The following is a 23,159-nucleotide window of genomic DNA, read 5'->3' as shown; positions in this document are numbered from 1 at the left end:
AAAAGGTCTTCTTCTGGGAGATCTTAATATTTTTGTACATAATTTTCCAAAGGTAATCATAAACCACCAGCAGCTGTAAAAGCTTTAGAAGGTTTCGTCTATGCAAGTCATTGCTGTTGAAGGCCTGCTTTTATGAGAAGGTTACTGGGAGAAGGGGGGATGGAAAAAGGAAAGGGCCAAGATAGGTCCCAGGTCTTGCCAGCGTGTTTCCTGCTATCCAATAGATTGTGCTCATGCTTAGCACACATTCAGAAGCTACAACTCCTCCAACTTCCTCCTGCTCACGGCTGCTGGTTTTTATTTGGTATTTATTTTTTAATGAGGGGGCCAATCCAGAAATGCCAGTGACTACTGAATTAGGATTTTAAATGACCAGGATGGTTCTGGTTACACTTCAGTTCCTCAGAACGTTGGAAATGTTGAGTAAAGTTTGGCCAGTTCCCTCCCTTTCACCAAAACAAAAGCTAATAAAGTCTTCCCAGAATATACTCAGGTTTTGCAATACTAACCTTACTGGAATATTATATACCGAGTTTGATTGGTTTTTAACAATTGGAAAGAAAGAAGCCTCTGCTTCAAAACTGGCCAATCACATCGTCTGCCCCATTAAAATACTGAAATAAAAAGGCTGACAAAGGAAGCACTTTCCAGAAAACACTTTTTCAATACATATCCAGCACAATGCCATTATAGAGCTTCAGAGAAGCTCCCTTTTGGTTTCAATGTTGGAAAACAAAAGCTTTGCTTTTTTCCTTCAGTCCTTGGGGATCACTTTCCATTTATATATATCTAACACATACACGCATATATGTATATGATACATATATATAAACACCCATACATAGCAAGGTTCCTGTTTGTTATGTTACAATATTGTAGTATCAAGGAGAATCCAGATAGCAACACTGTTTAACATGAGGTTTGAGGTAATTGGTTCTTGAAATACCTGGATCACAGACTGCATCCAGAAATAACAGCTGGGCAATGAAAACTGGTTTGTTTGTTTGTTTGTTTGTTAGACAGAAAAAGAAACATAAAAACTAGTTAAAGGAGAAAAAAGAAAACACCTTACAGCAGTTGCTTTTACATGGAAAAATAAAGGCACAACAGAATAGCATTACATTTCAGAACAGCTGGATGGACGTAACACAAGCATGATCTCTTTCTGTGGATGTGTCCCGACAAAAAGGATTACCCAGAGGTTATTACTTCAGTCAGGGAACAGAGCTTCATCCTAAAACTACTATATTAGAAAAGAAGTCCCATGTGAGTGAGTGAGTGAATGAGGGTAATGACCAGGAACACAAACACACTCATGGTCCCACTGAATTAGATGGAAGCTTCCACAGGGCCAGGACTTCACCAAGAACACAGAAGTAGGATTCAGCAATGGCAGAAGCCTGCTCTCAATCATTCAGCACCAATTTCAGAAGGCACGCTGTCAAAAAAAGCTTCCAAGCAGCACAGTGCATTGCTTGGCTTTGAGTTTTCTTCGGTAACTCTTACCCTGCTGACACCGTATTGTCAAGACTAGGAAAGCTAAAGACTGGAGTGATTTTTAGGTCCAACAGGAAAAGTCAGCTCACGTGAAAACATTTGCAGCATTTTTCTTTAATATTTTTAGTATACCTTAGTTTGGCTACACAAATTAGGAATGCTCTTTCTCTAAGTAGGACTCCGGACATGACAGTGCTCTTTTTTTTTTTTCAGTGCTGCCAACCCAAACAGTGAAATCTGCCATTGGGAACACATCTGATGTCCTGGTGAAGTCTGATTATTTGTGTCACTTCAGAGAGAAGGAACTTCTAGGAAATGCTTTTATCAAGACTTTGCTGGCAACAGCTCCTTACAGATCATATTGTCAAGGCAGCAGACGCAGCTGCTATAAACGGATACGGCAGTGAGCGAGATCTGCCTATTTGGTCTCCACAAATTTCTAACACCCTGCCTTCACAACTCACTGCAGCATCACAGCATATGTCAAGACACACTGCTCACACACGGATACGTGCACGAATGCATGAAAACACTCTTCCTGGTTAAACTGAAGATGGTCATAGAAAAGCAACAAGCATCTCTAGCAGAAGGGATGCAACATGCAAGATAACCTGTTAAACAGTCAGTGCCGCCCTCAAAGTGTGTCCAAGTACATCCAGACTTGCTCCTCACACTAAACTTGTTCTATCCTCTAGACTTTGATGTAGTGCACATTTAATTTAAACATTTTATATATATATATTTATTCGCTGTGCGTACACATGCCATTCTCCCTTTTCCCTGCAGAAACATATTAGACGTTACAAAAATAATTTGTGGTATAAAAGAATTCTCACACAATGTAGAATTTTTTGTTTGTATATGTAACTAAAATATATATATATATATATTTCCAAAAGTAAAAAAGTCAAAATGTCCTTATTTTCCTCTATTATATAGTCTATTTTATTTACAATGTTACCAAACAATATTCTGAATGTAAAAGTGATAATAGTTTGTGGGACACTTCCTGCTTAGATACTTCTCAAGGGGAGCGTGGCTTGTAGAGGACTGCAACAACAGCACTGTCACAATGCTATCAACCAGCTCCTTCCTCTGCAATAGGAGTTTCTTCCATACTAAGTGAAACCACATCTTTCACCTGCAAAACAGGAAAATCCTGACAGCCTGCCCAGAAAGCAGCACAGGAAGAACAGAATTTGAGCTCTCCAGTTTCTACGGGGTGATATTAAGGGAGATCAGTGTTCTTGATGGGAAAGGCCTATCCAGCCAACCTGGAAGTACCCACCAGCAACACTGCTGAGCGGTCCCAATGCTGCTCCTGCTGAAATGAATAACTTCAACAGAAACAGCAGTGAATCACAAGGACCTAAGTAATGCAACGGAGTTACTGGGGGATACTCACATCCCTTTTTTTTTTGAAACAAACGTAAACACAAAGACCTTGGCATTGCCATAGGTGTAACTTGACCTAACATAGCTTATGCTGTATGAGAATTTCAGCAAAAGAATGAGGCAAAATAAAAAGCGTTTTTCTTTTTGTCTTCACTAGAGAAAACTCCATGATCAGGACTAGCTAAAATCCTTCAACAGAAGAGTAAGGCAGATGTCATTGCACTGATGGTTAGACTGGTTTGTAGCCTTCTCTCATGCACATAAATTTCAATATGAACCTTGCTGTACTAATGCAACCGTATTAGCAAGTCACAGCTCTGTCATCTCAAGAATGCAGTTTTAGCTATTTCCAACCTCAAAATGTGAGCTTCCTTCACCCGGGAAACCAACACAGCCAGCGCAATAAGTTCTTAAGGGTCATTAGATTTCCTCTATTATATAGATATGATTCTATATTCTATGATTCTATGATTAGACCAGAGAGAAGGGAATGCTGGCTCCTGAAGTCATGGAAAATTTTTAACACTGACAGAACTGCCTGCAATATTCAAGGTTAATATTTACCTAAACCGCTACACGAGAGAAGAAGGTCAACAACAAAATCGTACATTGATTATAAAATCAATAAAATCTGAAGAGGGAGTGAAATTTATAACATATGTTGTACCCATCACGTTCATGGGAGTGTTAAAGGGGAAAGAGTCACGACTGCTTATTACAGCTACACCAATGGATGTGCCCAATGCTGGCTAGGAAAAAGCCTCCGTGATACCGAACAAAACCAAGATCGCATTGTCATTGTGAGTTCAAATGCTACGTTAGCAGTGAGGAAACTATTTGCTTGACAGCTCAAGTATTGAAAGACCAGTAAGTTCATCAGAGCTGTCCTTCATTAATAAAATAAATACCAACTGAAAGGACCACTTCAGATAAACTGACAGGATTTTGTACATAGGCAAAAATTCAGAATACCCCTCTCTGCTGTGGCAGCAAGACACAAAACTCAACACGCATTTCAAATTTCTATCTGAGCACACATGCATTTTGGAAATTCTCTTAAAAGTCAGTTGCTGAATCCTGTTGACAAGATGATCTATAAGGAAGCAGTAGACCAGGGAAGTTGGGAACACTTACAATCAACATTCGGTCAAGCTTTGTATGTTGGCACAGCTCCCCACAATCAGATACGCTACACGCGAGACTTTCTGTGTATGCTTTCTCAAAAGAGGTTTATGAGACTGTCTAATAGGCTATTAAAATCATATGGCACTTTCAATAAATACTTTAAAGCTTCTTAAAGAAATCACGATAAAAAAGCAACTGCTGTAATAAGCCTGTTTTAGCCATTATACAGAATGCCGAAGGAAAAAAAATCCAGAACAGCAAACAGATACTGATAGTTAAAAGACAGTACAGCTTTTTTCTTTCTGCAGCAGTGTGAGCCAGCTCCCATTCCTGGGGAACACAGAGCATGCCCACCTCGAAACAAGCATTCGCTCAGCATTAATTCCGTTCTAGCCTCCACCCCACCCTTACATCACTTCACTTCTAAAACATAGTCACATTTTTATATAAATCTCAGTGCAGAAATGTATTAGAATGTGAACAATGCTGATCCTTGCAAACGTTTATGACCGTGCTTAACATGAAGCGGGGGACTTATGTCACGACACCAGAAGAGCTCCCTACACACTTCATGTTCAGCATGGGCAAGGCTGCAGCATCAGCTCGAAGACATCAGCCCCTCCAGCACCATCATCTGAGCCCAACCGGTACCATCCTGTCTGCTTTTGTCACCGTGTTCTGAACAGAATCACATAAAGAAACAGAAACTTCCAAACCTACACACAGAAATACAGTTACATGTGTGTACACACTAATATGCAATATACATTCAATAACTTGAAAGAATAGGTTAAGACTTTATTCAGATAGACAAATTAAGGCAACTATCTTAATGTCTCTTCGAGAGAAAGGACCGCGTCCTCATTTGTGATCTCTAGGTTTTAAAGCTATATATATTTTTTTTAAGAGATATATTTCAATTTACTCTATATTGTCTCCACATTTTCTCCAATTAGTGATTTTTGTTTGCTTAATAAATTCCATTTGTGCAAGGGTCCACGCTGACAGCTTGGCAGCGACAAGAAGTCCAATTCATGTACAGACTTTTGATTTTTCTGTTTGCTTTTTTCCTTCTCAAAGGATGATTAGCTCAGGACTGCATTTTGGCTTAATAGAAGGAGAAATCTGAAAGTTCTGGCCATCCAATGGATATAACTTTGTCAGTCTAGCAAGACATAGAATTCATGTTAGATTCAAAGATCAAAAAATAAAACAAAATAACACTAAAAAAAGAAAAAAGAAAAAGATGTACTGTCCTTTCGCTAAAACAGACAAGAATAAAAACAAAACACAGAATGGAAACAGCCTTCACAAATAAGTGTGAATAATGCCCAGGTACCTTATATAGGCAGTTATTCTACAACTGTATAGTTATTTACAATGGTGCTTTATAAAACAAACAACAACAACGACAACAAAATAAAAACAACGGTAGCACTTCCTAAAAGATTTTGGAACTTTTTTTCTTTTTTTTCTTTTTTTAAAACTCCCTTGTCATAAAAGCCAACTTACATTAAAATATACTTACTACAAGACAACACAACTAACAAAATATATAATAAAACTCATACAAGTAGAAAATTCTGAGGTATTTCTGGTTTGAGGTGGTCTGTGGTCATGAAGTTTTTAATTCTTATTTTTTTTCAGTTTAAGCCTCGGAAGCCACGTAACGTGTGTATGTGTATGTTTTGTGTTCTTATTATTTTTTTTTTTCTTTTTCCTTTTTTTAAACATTGCATGTTTTTGCAAATTAAAAAAATATCTCAATGTTGAATCAGCAGCATTAGGAACATTCACTGACTAGAGCAAGTTTATGGCATAATAAGAGTAATGGTATTTCAGAATATGCACCACTTTAAGACGAAAAGAGTTTAGTCGCAGAGTACGGAGAAAGCAGCGTCAAAGAAACCAGGCTGAGGGATGCTGAGGATCACTGCTGCTGCTCAGCTACCTCTGCAGTCTATAACTGTACAGCTCATGGGCTTCTCGGGTGCTACAGGAGCCATCTGCCACTGGTTCAGGTAATTTCCACCTCCCTACAACCCCAAATTAAAGAACAAAGAAAAATTACAGAGCCAGCGTTCACACTTCTCCGCCCTGCACCATCTGTGCCAGTGGTTGGGCTGGCAGATAATCAAACCCGAGGGCAACATTTCTTGCACTGACTCACACTTTAAGAGAGATGCAAACATCTTCTTATCTTCCAGTATTTTCTTCTAAGAACACATTTTCCCACCTCTTCCAATTACACTTCTTAAAAAGCATTTTTCCTGTTACTATCCAGATTTGAAAAATAGAAGGTAACTACAGTTCTGCTTTGTTCTCTTACCACCCAAGAGCCAGATACTGGAGGAAGAACTAACCAGTGCCTTGCTTGAAACCACTGGCCCTTTAATTCTGCTTTCTCCACACACTGCAGCTGTTAATACTCTGCCCAGAAATGTCCTTCCCCTCCTCTAATGGTTACCTGAGAAGTAGCTCCATAGCAAATGATGTTTCCCCAAATGCTGCCAAGTCCAACGTCGCTCTCCCCACCCCCATTCTACGCTCCCCCCTTCAATTCTACCACCAAGAATTAACATTCTCCGCCCAGTTACTTTTTTCCATGTTACAATGACACCCGTTAGATCCGTAAAAGACACATCTGCTGTGTTTGTTTTTTTTTTTTTGTTTTGTTTTTGTTTTTTTTTTGAAGCTCACTTCCAAATAAAATAACCCAACACGGAACAGAACCCAGGAACGAAACAAAATGGGGAAAAAATCCTTTTGAGGAAGGTGTAATCTTATGTAACAGTCTTAAGTTTCCTCCAAAGTTTGCAGCATTGCGTTTTCTAAGATGATAGGTGGTTTTCCTTTATGTCACAGATGTTCTGCTCAGAAGACAGACTGATAAAGAGAAACCCAGAAAACTCAATTTAAACAACAACAACAACAAAACAACTGAAGTGAGTTTGTTGAGGTTCTGAGGTACCTGCACCTTTTCTGCATTCATTAGTCGGCACCTGAATGCTTGCTGAAATGTCCATTTGTTAATACAGTAGAGCAATGTGCTGGTAAAATTGATCCAATCCAAAAATAATAATAATAATAATAATAACAATAATAATAAAAAGTCAAGATAAAATAGCAGCTGCATTCACGTGTTTGTTGGATTTTTATGGTATTTTTTTTTTTCTTTCTTTGTGTGTTTTCTTTTTTTTTCTTTTTTTTTTTTTAAACTTTTTTCAAATCCACTGAGTCTGGAAAGACAAAAGCGAACCAGGACTTAGATACTGGACTCTTTGGGCGGCAAGTCCACGTTGGTGACGGACGTCACGATGGAGACGAGGCAGTCCGAGGTAGTGCCGTTGACGGATTTGCGGATCTGAGCAATGCGCTCCTCGACGCAGCCTGCCGAGAGCCGAGCCTCTGCGTCGTGGTCCCAGCACTCTTCGATGGTCACGCAGAGCTGCGCCAAGCCCTGAGGAGAGAGAAAGGAAAGATAAACGCCTCGTCTCCCCACGATGCGCAAATCAGCGCTCTGAGCACGGAGCTGCGGGTCTCCCTGTCGGTGGTGGGCGAGTTGGGACCGGATGGACCTTAAAGATCCAACTCAAATGATTCTGTGATTCTGTCATGAGATTCGTTTTACAAAGCTCTCTCAACACGTGTGTTATCAGGTTTTTTTGAACTTTCTGTTTCTAGGACTGAGGGCTTTGCTCACATCTGCCTTTTTTCATAGACCTGAAAGTACTTTTTTTCCCACATCAAACTACATCGTGAAATTGAGCATTTAAAGCTTCAGAAGACAAGATATGAAGTGCTACAATTCCCATGATAAAACCACCAGTGCTGGCAGCACTGTATCAGTTACTACGAAATGATAGCTTTGTTTGCAATCACTTCTGTACAATCCTCAAAATAACTGAATACAACACTTAGAGTACATGTTAGGAAGAAATTCTTTGCTGTAAGGGTGGTGAGACACTGAACTGGTTGCCCAGTGAGACTCTGGACATCCCCTCTCTGGAAGCACTCAAGGCCAAGCTGGATGGGGCTGTGAGCAACCTGGTCTAGAGGGAGGTGTCCCTGCTTATAGCAGAGGGTTGGAACTGGATGATCTTAAAGGTCCCTTCCAGCCCAAACCATTCTGTGATTCTAAGATTCAATGAATGTTGCTGGAAGAGTACAGCTCTGTTTGAATCCCACTCACCCAGAAACCACCACACTTGTCTTTACTTACACTCAGCAGCTCTCCCTGACTTCCAGGCAATGCATTAGTACACCTGAGCCCAGCCAAAACAGCAGCAGTTTGGTCCAAATGGAGGCATTTAGCTTCTTACTGAAGCCCTGTGAGATTTCATAACCTGCTCCCTCCTTTCCCAGTTTGAAAAAATCAGCGCGCTTATTAAAAACGCTCATCTGAAATGATCTACCTCTGGGAAACCCACACTGCACTTTATTTCATTGTCTGTTTGCCTTCACATCTAATTAATTTTTCCTGTAAAAATGCTTCAAGTCTTGCATGCTATCTAGCTTGCGAGGAATACGTCTCTGCTGGTATGCACCATTCTCTCTTTCTCAATGAATGGGAACTTTCCCTTCCATTATTTCACCATATTAAATGAGTCCTGCTAAACAAACACTCCACGATACGTTCCATGTTCATTTGCTGATTTTAATCAGCTGGTTTATCCTCTAAACACAAAAAGGAACAAAGGGAAAGGGGAAGCATTCTCTGCCAAAGGTTGTGCTAGGACAGTACCGGGCAGTGGTGAGGACATGAAGGTCACCTGCAGTTTAGTTTGTGCCTCGAGGCTATCGGATTCCCAGAACACCATTTTCCTGCATTTTTTCCCTTTGAAGCTAACACATAACCACATCACTCATTCCCATCATGCAGGAAAAAACATTTGCCCATCGACCAAGGGGGACATACAGGGTGTTTCAGCCAATGATCCTTGAAGATGGGGCGCATCTTCTTGTGAACGACCACTTCTTGCAGGTCCTCGAGGGATGGGTGCTGACCTATTTCTTCTTCAAAAGGCAGCATGTATTCATCCACTGGACCTACAGTGCACGTGGAGAATTGGGTTAGTACAGAAATGGCCTGTGTGGAGCCACAGCCTCTGCAGAGCTGCATCCTCCCCATGCACAAGACATGGCTCCTCAACCCATCGCAGCAAAACAACCTAGAGAATGGTTTCAGCATGAGCATAATTTCACTTTAGGCACTGAGTAGCAAGGTCAAGCGTACACAGCACTTGCAATCCCTTTTTTGACCTGGCTTGTTCTTAGATTTAAGTCAGCTCTTACCAGGTAGAGCCAGATGCACTTGTCCCAGGTGCTAGCTCCAAAGTGCAAAATGATTTCGGAATGCTTTAGTTCTACCAGTTATGGCTGTGAAATGCTCTGGGCCAAGAGAATGAAAGAACTGTTACTTCCATTCCTCATCTTCAAAGAGGAATCAAAGCTATAACAAGTTGTGCTAGTGATCACCAAGACAAACCTGCTGTTAGTCACACTCACAACCTATCCTAACAAAAGGAATTGACAACACTGTTTCAGAAATCACACTTACTGCAAGACAGGGACTATTTGTCACTAAAGCCAGCAGACACAATTCTGACCATAACGATGCAACAGATCTGCACAGTGAAGTGATGCAATTTGCACAGTATCACTGCTGAATTAAAAGAGTTTGTGAGGTTAAGCTTAACTCCCCTTCATCCCTGCTCCTCCAGTATTTTATATGATCCACAAGAACTTTTTGAAAAAACACATACCTAGGTACACATCCTGATTATAAACAAGGACTTTAGTGCTATTACAATATTAACATTCATGTTTACAGTCCAGGTAAGGTACTATTAATTCATGAGCTTGATATTCAGCGTGGAGCACCCATATTGTCACAAGGAGTTGCAGCTTCCCTGACCAAGAACAAGGTCCTGCAAATGGCAAGGATGCACCAGAGAACCAATGCGCTACTCAGACAGAAAATAAATCCCATTTTGCAGCATCATTTTAGGATAAAAACCCTGAGAAAGGGAACAGCATGGTATTAAAAGAAGCACTTTGAGACTTGAACATCACAAAAGATTCTTAACCACAGAGAATAACAGCTTACATTAAGAAACAAGCAGATGAAAAACAACTTAGCTGTCTAATGAAAACATGGCATTGATTTTTAATTTATTTTGAACAGAGCCAGGCCATTCTGTGGGCCAGCAAACCGTGCTGAAACAAAGCCATTCCCCGGGGCAGAGGAGATCTTTATTCTTACCATCAACTGCTCTACATCTGGAGACTAACTCCCATAATACCAGTCCCATTGCGTACATGTCTATTCTCAGGAAAGCGTCCCGTTGGAAGTTGATTGCTCCCTCTAACACTTCAGGAGCCATATACCTCCTTGTTCCCACCTGCAGAGAAAGAAACAGCTCGAGTTAAATTCCAGTTGGACCCGTCAGCCTCTGTTGGTCAGAGATGAATGACAGCTGCCTTCATTAGCCTGTAGGCTACTTCTGCTAACTTTGCACCTTGCTTGGAAAACAACCAAAAGTGGGCTGTGCCTTCTAACATTGATTTGTGTTAGGTTCACTTCAGTCTACATAAGCTACCTGAAGGAAAAAGCCAAAGTGCACGATGACTACGTGTGTGATATACATTCAGTGTGTGCTATAGGTCTGATTCAGATGCAGCGAGGCATGGTGAGTGCAGATGAAATCCTCTGCATCCCACTGCATCTCGCTCCAGCAGCACACGCTGCATGAGAAAGCACTGCCCTTGGAGACAGGCACGACACCTTGAGGTCAAGGCAGACTCGGTTATTGAAGTCATGGAAAGTTCAAGCCCCTTTCACTAAAAATATATAAAAGAAGAGTAAAATCGATGTATTCTGAAGTGGTAGGAAAAAGTATAGGCATGAGTGCCCTGGATAATACCAGCCTCCTACATCCACAGGAATGGTAAAGCACAGACCCTGTGAAGTCCACTCAGCCCCGGTTTGGAAAGGATGCCCTCTCCTCACCATCGTGCACATCTAGGTGCATTCATTCTACCTGAAAAGCCATACAGAACTCCTTGGATACCCATGGTGATGTAGATGGCAGAACTGTAGGCTGTGATGTAGAGAAGGAAGAGCAGAATGTGGCAGAAAACACTTTTTTAAACATGGGAACTGAAATGTCTTTTAAAGCTTTTCTTTAGGGATTTCTCATCATGATTTTGCTATTACCTGGTGAAGTGGGGATAAGGAGAAGCCTAGATGTGAAAAAGCATGGAAAATGCTAGAAAAATCTAAAGAAAGGGAGCAAAAATGAGGAAAGCTATACGGAGCTAACCTGCAATGAAGGTGATCTCTCAGCCTCCAGTCTGCACCTGTACAAACCACTCCCAGACAGGTGGAGCTGTGGCTGGCCTGACTTTTTACAATCTGATTTTGAAAGATAATGATTACCTGTCCATGAGTGTCCCCTGGAGGTTTTCCAGGTTCAAACCGTACAGCAAGGCCAAAATCAGCTAGCACTGCCGTTAAGTCGTTCTTCAGCAAGACGTTTTTACTCTTGAAGTCCCTACAGAGAGATAAGAGGCAGGTTTGGGAGCGTTTATTATGGCGTGGGGCTGAATCAGAGTGCAACACACCACGCTGTAATCTCTAGGTCTAACAGCTGTGGGTGGATCTGCTCTTTCCTTCTTTCCTTCTCCAGCTGCTTCCTGCTGTTGGTGTCTGTAAGATGCAAGTGGACAGCCCTGTGCTGCTGGGTTAGGAGCCATGTGTGATGTGAAGGTCTGTGCTCCTGCTCTCTGCAGGAGCTCACACTGTACTTCAGGCACATAACCCCAAGCATCCTCAAGCCCTGCCCACCAGTGGAATGCATTCCAATCCTGTGGAGCTGCCCCTCTCTCAGAGAACAGCACACAGGGATGGCAAAAGGGCAAAGGAGGGAGAGAAAGCAGAGCCTCAGGAGGGACAAAGAGACAGCAGAAGTCCTGGGTAAATTACTCTCAAAACAAAATACAGATGATAAGATGGATGATCAGTGACTTTGTCACCTGCACTCTGAGTAAGATTTCACACTACTGGATAACTCTGTATCCCTCCCATCCCCACCAAAAGGTCTCAAAAGAAGCGCATGCTAAAAAAACAAACAAACAAACAAACAAAAAGGCCTATATATACATCCCATTCCATTCCAAATGAGATGAATATACAGCCCATTGGAAGGGACCTACAAAGATTACCAAGTCCAACTGTCAGACTGCTTGGGGCTCACCCAAAGTTAAAACATGACTAAAAGCATGATCCAAATGCCTCTACTAAGCACAGACTGGGCTGGAGCATCTCTCCTACAAATACAGGCTGAGGGAGTTGGACTTCTTCAGCCTGGAGAAGAAAAGGCTGTGAAGTGACCTCATTGCAGCCTTCCAGTACCTACAAAGAGCCTACAAACAGGAGGGGAGGTCAGTGGCCCTGCCTGTGGCAGAGGGGTTGGAGATTCATGGTCCTTGAGGTCCCTTCCAACCCTGGCCATTTTGTGATTCTGTGAGGGAAGTCAACTCTTTACAAGGGTAGATAATGGCAGGACAAGGGAAAATGGTTTGAAGTTGAAGGAGGGAAGATTTAAGTTGGATATCAGGGGGAAGTTCTTTACAGAGAGAGTGGTGAGGTGCTGCAACAGCTGCCCAGAGAGGCTGTGGATGCCCCGTCCCTGGAGGTGTTCAAGGCCAGGTTGGATGGGGCCCTGGGCAGCCTGGTCTGGTATTAAATGGGGGGGTTGGTGGCCCTGCATGTGGCAGTGGGGTTGGAGATCCTTGAGGTCCCTTCCAACCCAAGCCATTCTATGATTCTATGACATCTTCCTAGAAATCAGCAGGTGCCAGTGGGACTCTGGTCACTGCTTCTGCAGACTTTTACCATTGTCATCTATTATACTTATGTTTTAATTGCTGGATCGATCTCCCCTGAGCTGGAAAGCAAGCAGGGGAGGGGTTGAACCCACATGGAGATGAGCTGCCAAGATCAGAATTTTTCAGAATTATTCCTCTGCAAGTGGAGATGGTGGTTCTGAGCTTGAAGATGACTATAAAGGGACATTCGTGTCAGCCCTGTGCTACAGCACTGCCGTTTCAGGGCAGCTCAGGTGAGCCTGCAGGAGCCAGTGAGGGGGGATAGGATCCCACTGAGTTGCCTGACCAGGCCAGCCTTGTTCCTGAGGCTTCCTGCATTTTCATCTGAAAAGGAATGTTTGGTAATATAATTAAATTACAGACCTTAGACAGCAGATGGCAATTGTCCTGTATGCTCAGCATTATAATTTCCCTATCATCAATTCACTCAGTGACCCTGCTGATTGCAGGACATTGCAGGCCTGCATAAAATAATTAACGAGGGCAGATACAATTGTTCTGCACCAGAGCGACCTGTCAAAATTCCTTGGGAAGAGAGAAACTGCTGGCCCAGAGAGAAGGACTGCTGGCTGTGGCCTTGGATACCAGCACACCAGTGCAAAGCACCATGTGCTAAAGTCATCTCATGTCACCCAAGCCTCATTCTTAGTTTACAACATCAGAAGAAAGGATTTGCTCACAGTGAGCTAAACGTGGCACAATGGGCAGTTGTGGCTTGGGGCTTAGCGTAGGGGAAATGGGTTATTCCCCTCACAGCTGTGAAGGGAACCCTAGCAAACTGCCTCCTAGGGACATGGGGTTTCTAGGGAAACAGCTGGCCTTTTAGAGCCTGTAAAACATTTGCAGATCTCTGTTGCACATAAAAACACCACTACATATGCATGACCTAATACATGCTATCTTAGAGACTGACAGCTTCCATGCTATAGCTGTTTCCCCACAGGCTCAGAAAGCAGCCATCACCTAATGACACGGATAAACGACTTTGCTCGATCGGCATTAGGGGATTACACCCTCCAGGATGGTACAGATTGCACATGAGATTCCTGCAAAGCTGTGGCTCAGCCAGGACCTCACAGAAATGACACAGCACTGCCTGAACCACACCTTTCCCAGGTGAAGTGAAATGCAAGCCAGAATCATTGCATGAGTGCTTGCTGCTCCTGTCTACCTGCACTGCAGTTATTTACATATTGACACAGAACGTGGCGATTTCCCTTTGTGCTTCTATTTTTCCCATCATAGAAACATAGAACCATAAGTCTGGAAAAGACCACTATGATCACCAAGTCCAACCATCAGCCCAACCCCACCATGCCCGTTGACCCTCATCTACATGTGCCACATCTACATGTGTCTGGAAGACCTTCCTGGTGTTCCACTCCATCACCTCCTTGGGCAGGCTGTGCCAGTGCATCACCACTCTTTCTGAGAAGACATTTTTTCCATATTTTGAACGTCATATCTACAAATTTCCCCATTTTTCCCTGTTTTCCTTCTTTCCACAACCACCTGAAGCTGGCAAGCGTGATCTCAACGCAAATGTCCCAAGCAATGGGAGAAAGCCTTGATCCAACCCACACCCGCAACAGTTCCCACTAACACCATCACTTGTTAGGTTCCTAAAACAGCCACTGATAAAGGAAAGTGCCCTGAAAATGAGAAAATATCCTTTTCAGCATCATGCTTCAATCAAGGGGCGAGCAAACAACAAGTAGTTTGTGCATTAACCCCATTTTGACACTAGAGATCTTATTTCCAGCTTCCACGTGGGGGCACTTTAGCACCGAGGAGCGATCCCATAACCTCCTGCTGTGCCGGGACCACAGTCCTACGAGTTTGCTCAAAGCCTGCAGAGCTGCGACTCAGGGAGTCCCACCTGGCCTTCCAGCAGCTTTGCACATATTTTATTAACCCATTCAATGTTATCTCTGGCTATAAAAAGTAAGTTGTGCTTTTGGCTTTGTTTTTGTGTTTTTTTTTTTAATGCAAAAGAGTGGGGTAATCCAAGGGAGATCTGCTATGTCCTGAAATCCCCCTTCTGTAGGTATGGCCTCAGCTCACCCTAGCAGCGCATTCTCTATCTTTTGTCATTTGCTAAATGGATGGGGACACTAACGAGCACGATCTGTTGCTTTAAAGCCTTCCTGCAGCTTTTCACCACTCCCCACCCTCAGGAATTTTCCTGCATACACCGCTGCCTTTATTTTGTGGGGAACAAATGTCAGGGGCACAGGGTCAGCCCCAGGAGCAGCACAGAGGCAGCTGCAGGCTTTCACCAGCCCGCAGCTCCCACCAACCTCAAGATCTTGGGGGGGGAGCGTGCGCAGGGCCACCCTTGCAAAAACAGAGATTATCTCGCCTTATAGGAAGATGGCCCCACTTGATCAGATGCAAATTGCTGCAGCTGGGCACGGGGTTTAAGTCCCTCCTCAATGAAGAGCAGCGGATTACGAACGCTGCCACACAACCAGCGCAAATCCCTTCTGGAAAACTCCCCTCCTGCCGTGCCACCAGCAAACAGCAATGCTTCAGCCAAGGCAGGAGAAGGATGCAAGGATACAGAGGGCTACAACAAGCACTGTTGCAGTGAAGATAGTTCTGTTGCTCCATCTGGGATTCTGCTGTCCCCACATGTGAGCCAGGAGGTCTCAGATGCACAGCCCCTTCCCCTGCTTTCTCCCATCAGCACCCTGGCACCGCAGAACTACCACAAAAACAAACAACAGCTATTTTCTGCATTTTCTCTATTGGAACCCACGTTCAGAAACTGTGGGAAGACATGAAGAGGAGTTATCAGTCGTACATACATAGGAAAGAATACACTCCATAAATACAAGTGTTGGTTGCCCAGAGAAGTTGTCAGGTCGCCCAAAGAAGCTGTGGATGCCCCCTCCCTGGTGGTGCTCAAGGCCTGGTTGGATGGGGCCCTGGGCCCTGATCTGGTGGGTGGCAACCCTGTGCATGGCGATGGGGATGGAACTGGATGATCTTTAAGGTTCTTTCCAACCGAAGTCGTTCTACGATTCTATGATGTGATTTATGAAGCACAGCCCCTTCCAAGGGAGGTTCTGCAGCAACCAGGCTCCTTTTCACCATATATCAAGACAAGGTGAGGGCAGAGAGAAGCCCCCACCCTTCAGACGTGTGCCACAAACCACCACCAGCCACTCTTACTATTTCGCAGACAAGACGCTGATTACTAGCTCTTTCCCATTTGAGATGTGGGTAAAAAAACCTCCTGTCTTAGCACAGGATCTGCTGGGATAAAAGGCATTTACTTCCCCAAACCACAATCTCCTCTTCTATTCAACAGCATCATTTCAACAAGGTCACAAACATTTGAACACAGCACCTGAAAAGCATTAATGAAAGAGGCTGTACCTGTGTGCTATAGCAGGTTTGTGTCCTTCTCCCTTGCACCACGGGACGTCCTCATGGAGATAAGACAAGCCACGGGCCATGGTTTCTGCAACATGGCAGAGTTCGTTCCAGCTGATGATATTGCCCTTCAGATAATCCGTGAGAGAGCCCTGAGAAACAGGACATCGTACATTCTTAATCACAGCCATTGCTATGTGACAGATGTGCAGACTCATCGGTTTCATTTAGTTTTAATGAGTGCCTGAGAAATGTGAACCTTCATTTAACAGGCAAAAAATAAAACTAGCACATGTTAAAAAAAAGAAAAGAAGAAGAAGAAATAAAATCCAGAAGCATTCACGAGTCCCTGGCTCATGAAAGCATGAAAAGTATATGGATATCTAAAATGTGTCCCAAATCTATTCATCTGCTTGGGAGGTTGATGAAGGAAGGGACGAAGTAATTGCAAAAAGAACAAGTCATACAGGCTAGGAAAGAGAAAACATCTGCATGCAATAGAAGATGTTGCATCGTATCAACTGGTGGTGGAAATGATTGACTCAGAAGACCTTGGATTAAACAGAGGGATAATGCTGCTGGCTCAACCCTTGGTTTGTGTGTGTTTGTTTTATTTTAAGTGTTAGTCATGTTTGATAACTAAAGCAATTCAAGAAAGAGGAGGTATGCCCTCAGCTTCAAAAGCAAACACAGAGCCTATCTGCAATTGCTGGGTTGGGAATGCAATGGCCCCAACCCCCAGCTCTCCCTGGCTCATCTCCACATGTTATGAGATGGCAGACACTGCATACGTGAGCTGTGTGCAGCCTATTGTGCCACCTCCCTCTCCTCAGGTCCCACCTTTCTTAATCCGACGTTTGTGCAGGAAAGTCTTGAAGGCTAAAGGAAGGGCCTTTGCAGAAGGGGAGACCAACTGGGGGAGCTTCTGGGAGAATATCAGCCAACAAACACTACTTCAAGGCCAGCCACCCCTGTGCTATCCCCAAATGAATGCACAATGATACGTTACCTTGTCGTGGAACGCTGTGATCAGCCAGAGCTCTGTCTCTAGGTTTGTCCCTCTTTTCTCTGCTGCGATAAATTGCAAAAGGTTTTCATGCTTCATGCCAGGAGTATTGAAAATCTCCCTCTCACTCTGCCAAGATTGCTTATCCTAAAGCAGAGAGAAACATACCATCGAAGATCACACTTCCCTTTAAAGCAAACAGCTTCTTCAGCCAGTCAGAGCTGCTCATGTCCCTCTCAATACATCCCTCAGCACTAGGATGTGATGCACCCCTTTGAAATGAGGCTATTTTCCTACAGGGTAGATGCTGGAAGAAGAATGGAAGTCATTGTTCCCAATCACTCTTCTCCAAAATTCTCCTCATGTTTGGGCAGGGGGCTGGGATCCAAACCCAACCTCACTGAGAAATAAGACTTCTCAAGATTTTCTAAGAAAGCAGTAAGGAATAAAGCCTGTGCACACAGCACCCAGCTCTGCATTGTAGCTGTAATTGTTACGACTGCAAATCCAATCTAGACTGTATTGAATATTTACTAGTAGGTCACAGCTGGCATGGACAGAAGATGTGCAAATCTCCTTTAGCAATGCTATGACAACAAATACAGGGAGAAAAAAATTAATGAATAAGGAGACAGCGAAAGAGCACAAAGACGTTTCAGTCATTCCTCTTTCATTTGACTTTTGATTGCTCTACTCATTCTATTTGCAATTCCTAATAGTCAAGCCGGGAGCATTCAAAGGTTTCCTGAAGTGGAAGAAGTGAGCTGACAGACACACTGCAGTGCAGTGAACTTGCACAGCACTGGGGTTGTGTCTCTGTAAGCTACAAACTGTTTGCTAGCTTGGGGTCTGGGTTTACAGCCTTCCTGGATAGGACACACAAAGCTAAGCATTTGGTCCTTCATGTGCACTTCAAGCACTGCAGGCCAACTTCTGATAACATGGACTTTTGCAGCAGTGTTAAGAACCTGAAGATTCAAAATGTGCTTGTTTGCCCTTCTTGCAACAACTACTTCAGGAAGCATTTGGTAATGAGATATCACAGGGGAAAGTATAGGCGAGGTCCTTGAACTATTTCCTCCAGCCTTTGTAATGGTAGTGACAACACCTCCACGGGTACTCAGAGCATCTCAACACTGGCACGGCAGACCTGTGGGTGAGCTCGAGGGTGATGCCCTTCTCACCTGAATTGGGAAGATTTTCACTGCTACGTAGTCATTCATCAGCTGAGCCTTCCACACGCAGCCGAAGCGTCCCCTGGCTTTGATCTCCAGGAGCTGTAGAGGTTTTAGGCCAACCAGGGGAGAAGGAGGTGGTGGGCCGGGGTCCTGCACAGGAAAACAACGGTCACAAGCTGTAGCAGGGCCGTAAAACAAAGCAGGGGAATCACAGAATCCCAGAATGACTTGGGTTGAAAGGGACCTCAAGGATCATCAAGCTCCAACCCCCCTGCCAACCTCCATATTTAATGCTAGACCAGGCTGCCCAGGGCCCCATCCAACCTGGTCTTGAACACCTCCAGGGACTGGGCATCCACAGCCTCTCTGGGCAGCTGTTGCAGCACCTCACCACTCTCTCTGTAAAGAACTTCCCCCTGATATCTAGCTTTAATCTTCCCCCCTTCAACTTCGAACCATTTTCCCTTGTCCTGCCATTATCTACACTTGTAGATAATGACTCCCCTCCTGTTTATAGGCTCCCTTTAGGTACTGGAAGGCTGCAATGAAGTCACTTTGCAGCCTTTTCTTCTCCAGGCTGAACAAGCCCTCAGCCTGTCTTTGTAGGGGAATGGAGAGGTGGTGTGTGGCAAAAGGTGCGAAGGATTATAGAATATCCCAAGTTGGGTGAGACCAACAAGATCACCGAGTCCAGCTCCTGGCTCCATGCTGGACAAACCAAAATCCAAACCCTCCATCTGAGTGTGCTCTGCATGTCCCTCAAGGAAGGGAACAAGGTCACCATACTGTTTATTACAAATTACTGATGTGCTGTTCACAGCCAGAGCAGCACAAAATTCCCTATTTTGCTTTGTGAGGTATTTGTATGGAACATATATAACAGCCTATGCCTTCAAGTGTCACTTTGTGTGTCGAACTTCTGCCTGTCATCCTCTGGCAAAACCTGAACTCTCTACTGTTTTCAAAGCAAGAGCTATTTTAGGCTGTAAAACATTGATGACCTCAAGGCTGCCTCCTGCCAAAAGTAGGAACTTTTTCATCTTTGTGATTCAACAGCAAAATACACCTAAAACCTCCAGCTGCTTTGCACTTCATCTAGGATGCTTCCCATAGCCCTAGCAATGGGCAGTAAACAGGTCTATCAGGGTAATAAAGATAGCATCTGTTTAAACCCTGCATTTGAATGGGAGAACAACTTAAGTCCCACCTACACCTGATTCTGGAGCTCTCTCCTATCTGCTTGCAATTTGCAAGGCTCACAGTATGGTCCCTACAGGGTGGAGGAGGAAAGCAGAGGTAGCTGCTGGTCTCCTTTTAAGAGATCAGAAAGTTCAGGGCACAGCAGAGCCAGCAAAGACCAGTTCTCGATAGCTCTGGGCTGTGAGGATGACCTTCTGCATGCATTCTCTGATGGCTCATAAAAGCTGAGCTTCAACAGGGAAAACATCTCCTCTCACCCCATAAAACTGGTAGGAACTTACTTATCTCTACAATTTCTACTCCTCTGCAAAGTTAGCTGAAATTAGGCAATGGGTTTGACAGTTTTGAGGAAAGAATAATCACCAAGCAGGGTTGTGTAACTCATCCCTTTGGAATTTTGGAAATCATGATAACCTGGTCAAAACCCAACAGCCTCACAGCACTGCCATGGGGCCTACTGTAGTGCTGACTTGAAAAAGATGGAGAAGAACAGTTAGGCCACTTGGAAAACGTTAAATGTAAAGGAATTTATCCTTAGGGGGTTGGTGAGGCAGTGGGACAGGCTGCCCAGAGAGGCTATGGATCTTCTCAAGGTCAGGTTGGATGAGGCTTTAGGCAACACAGTCTAGTGGAAGTTTCTGTCTATGGCAAGTAGATGATCTTTAGCATCATTTCCAAACCATACTGCCTCATAATTCTGTGATAAACTTCTCCATGAAGTCCAAACAGAGGGGATCAACTTGGAGAACCCAGAGCTTTCTTCCTCACCTCATTGATGTCAACGTGCCCGTAGGGAGGCTTGCGGTGCCGATACATCCAGAAGGCCAAGAGGATGGCCACTGACAGGACAGCAATGGGCAGCAGAGAGTACACCAGGATGTTAAGCAGGGAGGGCGTTGGTGGTGGTGGCTCATATATGACTGTAAGGAAAGAAAAGGGTAAACGAGGGGAAGGACTTCTTAGACGTGCAAACACACCATCAGCTACTTGTCCAAATATAATTAAACACCCCTCCTTTCTTCTACTCTGGAGTCTATAAGGCACAGTGGTATGTCTCACTGCATCCAGCAGAATTTGTAAGACTCCATCATTTACTCCTTTCCACGTTGCTGTTACGAATGATCCAGTGGTCCAAATCATACTCCTTGGATTGAGCTCCCCTCTGATCTTTATTTAAGATGGGCATTTTTTCTGAGATACTTAAAGACATAAAATTTCCTTCTCTTAACCCTTCTGAAGATATTAAGCAAACACGAAACCCCTCACAGTGCTGCTTTGCCTTGTACAGTGATTGACAAGATGTCAGTTTTTAGCAAAATGCTGCAAGAGCCACAATCAAATGCACTATTCCCACAGTAGCTCTTGTTCCAAATTACATCAGTGCAGTTGAGATACAAACAATGGGAATACTAAATGGAGCCATGTTGCTATGTTGGAGACAGGGAAGGAAAAAATAGCAAGACTTGCCAAATAAAACAAAAAACTGTGAGAGAAAGAATATTTGCTACTAGGTTGCTACGGGTACGTTAATAACAGGAGATAATAAAAATCATGTAAACAATTAAAAACCTAACAGGAAAGCCTAGGAAAATCTGATAATGGTCTATGGGGATATCTCAGTATATGCAGGTAGTTGATAGTAAAAGAAACCATGCTAAGAAAAGATACACCTGCTTTAGTAATTTTCATTGAAAGATATCTTTGTGAGCCTACAGCAAAAGGAATAATCATTTTTCTATTAGCCTCAAAAGAAGAACCTGCTGTGACTATTTATTTCTTGAAATATATCCAAAAATACCCATTTCCTTTTAATTCCCAGACCAAAAAAATGCTGCATTTTAGCCAATAAAACAAGGTTTCGGGTGTTTGTGAAATGAAAATTATTGAAGGTGTCAGAATGCCTTTATGAATTTGTGTCTTGATCTGCCTTGTGTGAGTCGCACTGCTCTCTACCTTGCATGCTTGCTTTTGCTAAGAGCCTACTGCAAACCAAGGGAACCGAATCCTCTCTGCTGACACATGAGATGGTGATACAGTACACTTCAACCAAAGCGAAATGACATTAAAAAACTGTTCTTAAGGAACCCCAGTATTTGGGCTTGTAACCAACTGACCACATGTGTGCTCTCAGATATGTGTTTGTGATCAACATCCAGCAATCCGAATCAGGTCAAGATGAAGAAACCCCCATCAACACATCATCCACAGCACACCTCACCTTCTGGGCCGGTTACTTCAGGCAAGTGGGTAAATTTCTCATTGCAGTAGTTGCCCTCGCAGCAGCAGAAAAACACTTGAGGGTTTTCTTCTGTAGCTACGCACTCCTGCCTGCATCACACGCAGCAGCGAAGGGGAGAGAAAAAACAACGTCAGTCAGCTCATGTTTGGGAGCAAATGCAGAGCTTCCCCCAAATTGTCTTCTCGTGTCCCCTTCCACCAGCACAGCTCCACAGGCTCTGCTTGCAGGAAACTTGGCACTCAAATACCCCAGTGAATAGCAAGGACCCTCAAAAAGGCCATAAAGGAAACAAATGCTTCCATATGTACTGAAGGCATTAGATGGCAAGTAATAAATAACAGCAGGCTCCGCTAAGTGAATGAGAAACAGAAAAGCAATGAAGAGATGCCTCGTTCCCTGAGCTGTGTTGTTCCTGCAGCCTGCACGTATGCTGCCGAGGGTGAAGGGAATTTAGGCATGCTGTAAAGCTGATGCTATAAAGCACATACAAAGAGGGGTGCATGAAGGCTGCTCTCACAGGCAGAAGCATCCCCAGCTCCCTAACTCTACATATTACAAGGATACCAGTCACCAGCAGCGCCTCTGACTGCCGAAAGCAGGTGGGAAGCTGCAGGGCTTTTTGTTTTGGTTTTCATTTTTCCTTCTGAGTTTAATCTGCAGTGCCACCTCCTTCTCCTTTAAAAGAATCCCATACCCGCGCAAAAGCCCGAAAGGAATTCAGGCTGCAGCTCTCCTGTTTCTCATTTGCCCGTTCTCCAGGTAGCCCTCTTAGCACTGAGGTTTCCCTCTGTACTTCCACACGTCCTCCCTCTCCCACAGATCGATGCAGTGATATCTTCAGTGCCGTGGCAGAAATTTCTTTCTACTTCTTAAATACCTGCTTCCCTTCCCTGCCACTTTTTGCCAGGTTGCCCTCTGCTTTTAGTTATTTTGTTCCCTCCGCAGAGAGCTGTATCAAACTATTTCCTGAAGACCGGCTAAATTATATGCATGACTTCCTTCCTTCAACCACTCGGAGGAAGCAGCAAAACAATCATATGTGTTTGACATTATTACTCATTTATGAACCCACGCCAAGCCTCCCTTTCTGTGCTATCACTGACATAATGCCACGAGAAGAATGGAAAGGGCTCTCTCTCCAATCATACCGCAGGGTCCCTGTCAGGACGTTTTTTGGGGGGGGAAAAAAAGCAGCTTTAGATAAAATGGCTCATGGAAGCACTTGGTGGGCTTGGAGGGCTTTTTC

At 43.8% G+C, this 23,159-nt stretch overlaps 1 protein-coding gene across 1 annotated transcript in view; it reads right to left on the bottom strand.

Annotated features, from left to right (window-relative positions):
- Positions 1-7,103: 7,103 nt before the first annotated feature.
- Positions 7,104-23,159, bottom strand: part of ACVR2B (activin A receptor type 2B) — an 89,652-nt gene continuing 73,596 nt past the window's right edge. The window contains exons 3-11 of the mRNA XM_042888663.1: positions 21,893-22,002; positions 20,443-20,594; positions 18,481-18,624; positions 17,300-17,443; positions 16,294-16,442; positions 11,459-11,573; positions 10,283-10,421; positions 8,936-9,066; positions 7,104-7,477 (exon numbers count right to left, since the gene is read on the bottom strand). Of these exons, the coding sequence (XP_042744597.1) occupies positions 7,283-7,477; positions 8,936-9,066; positions 10,283-10,421; positions 11,459-11,573; positions 16,294-16,442; positions 17,300-17,443; positions 18,481-18,624; positions 20,443-20,594; positions 21,893-22,002 (1,279 nt within the window). The 3' untranslated portion in view covers positions 7,104-7,282. The remainder of the gene's footprint in view (positions 7,478-8,935; positions 9,067-10,282; positions 10,422-11,458; positions 11,574-16,293; positions 16,443-17,299; positions 17,444-18,480; positions 18,625-20,442; positions 20,595-21,892; positions 22,003-23,159) is intronic.

The sequence above is a fragment of the Lagopus leucura genome, unplaced genomic scaffold (assembly GCF_019238085.1).
Source record: "Lagopus leucura isolate 7727_CA_CO unplaced genomic scaffold, USGS_WTPT01 Super-Scaffold_100157, whole genome shotgun sequence".
Classification (NCBI taxonomy): Eukaryota; Metazoa; Chordata; class Aves; order Galliformes; family Phasianidae; genus Lagopus; species Lagopus leucura.
Note: the sequence above shows the minus strand (reverse complement) of the source record. Positions and strands in the feature narration are given on the sequence as shown.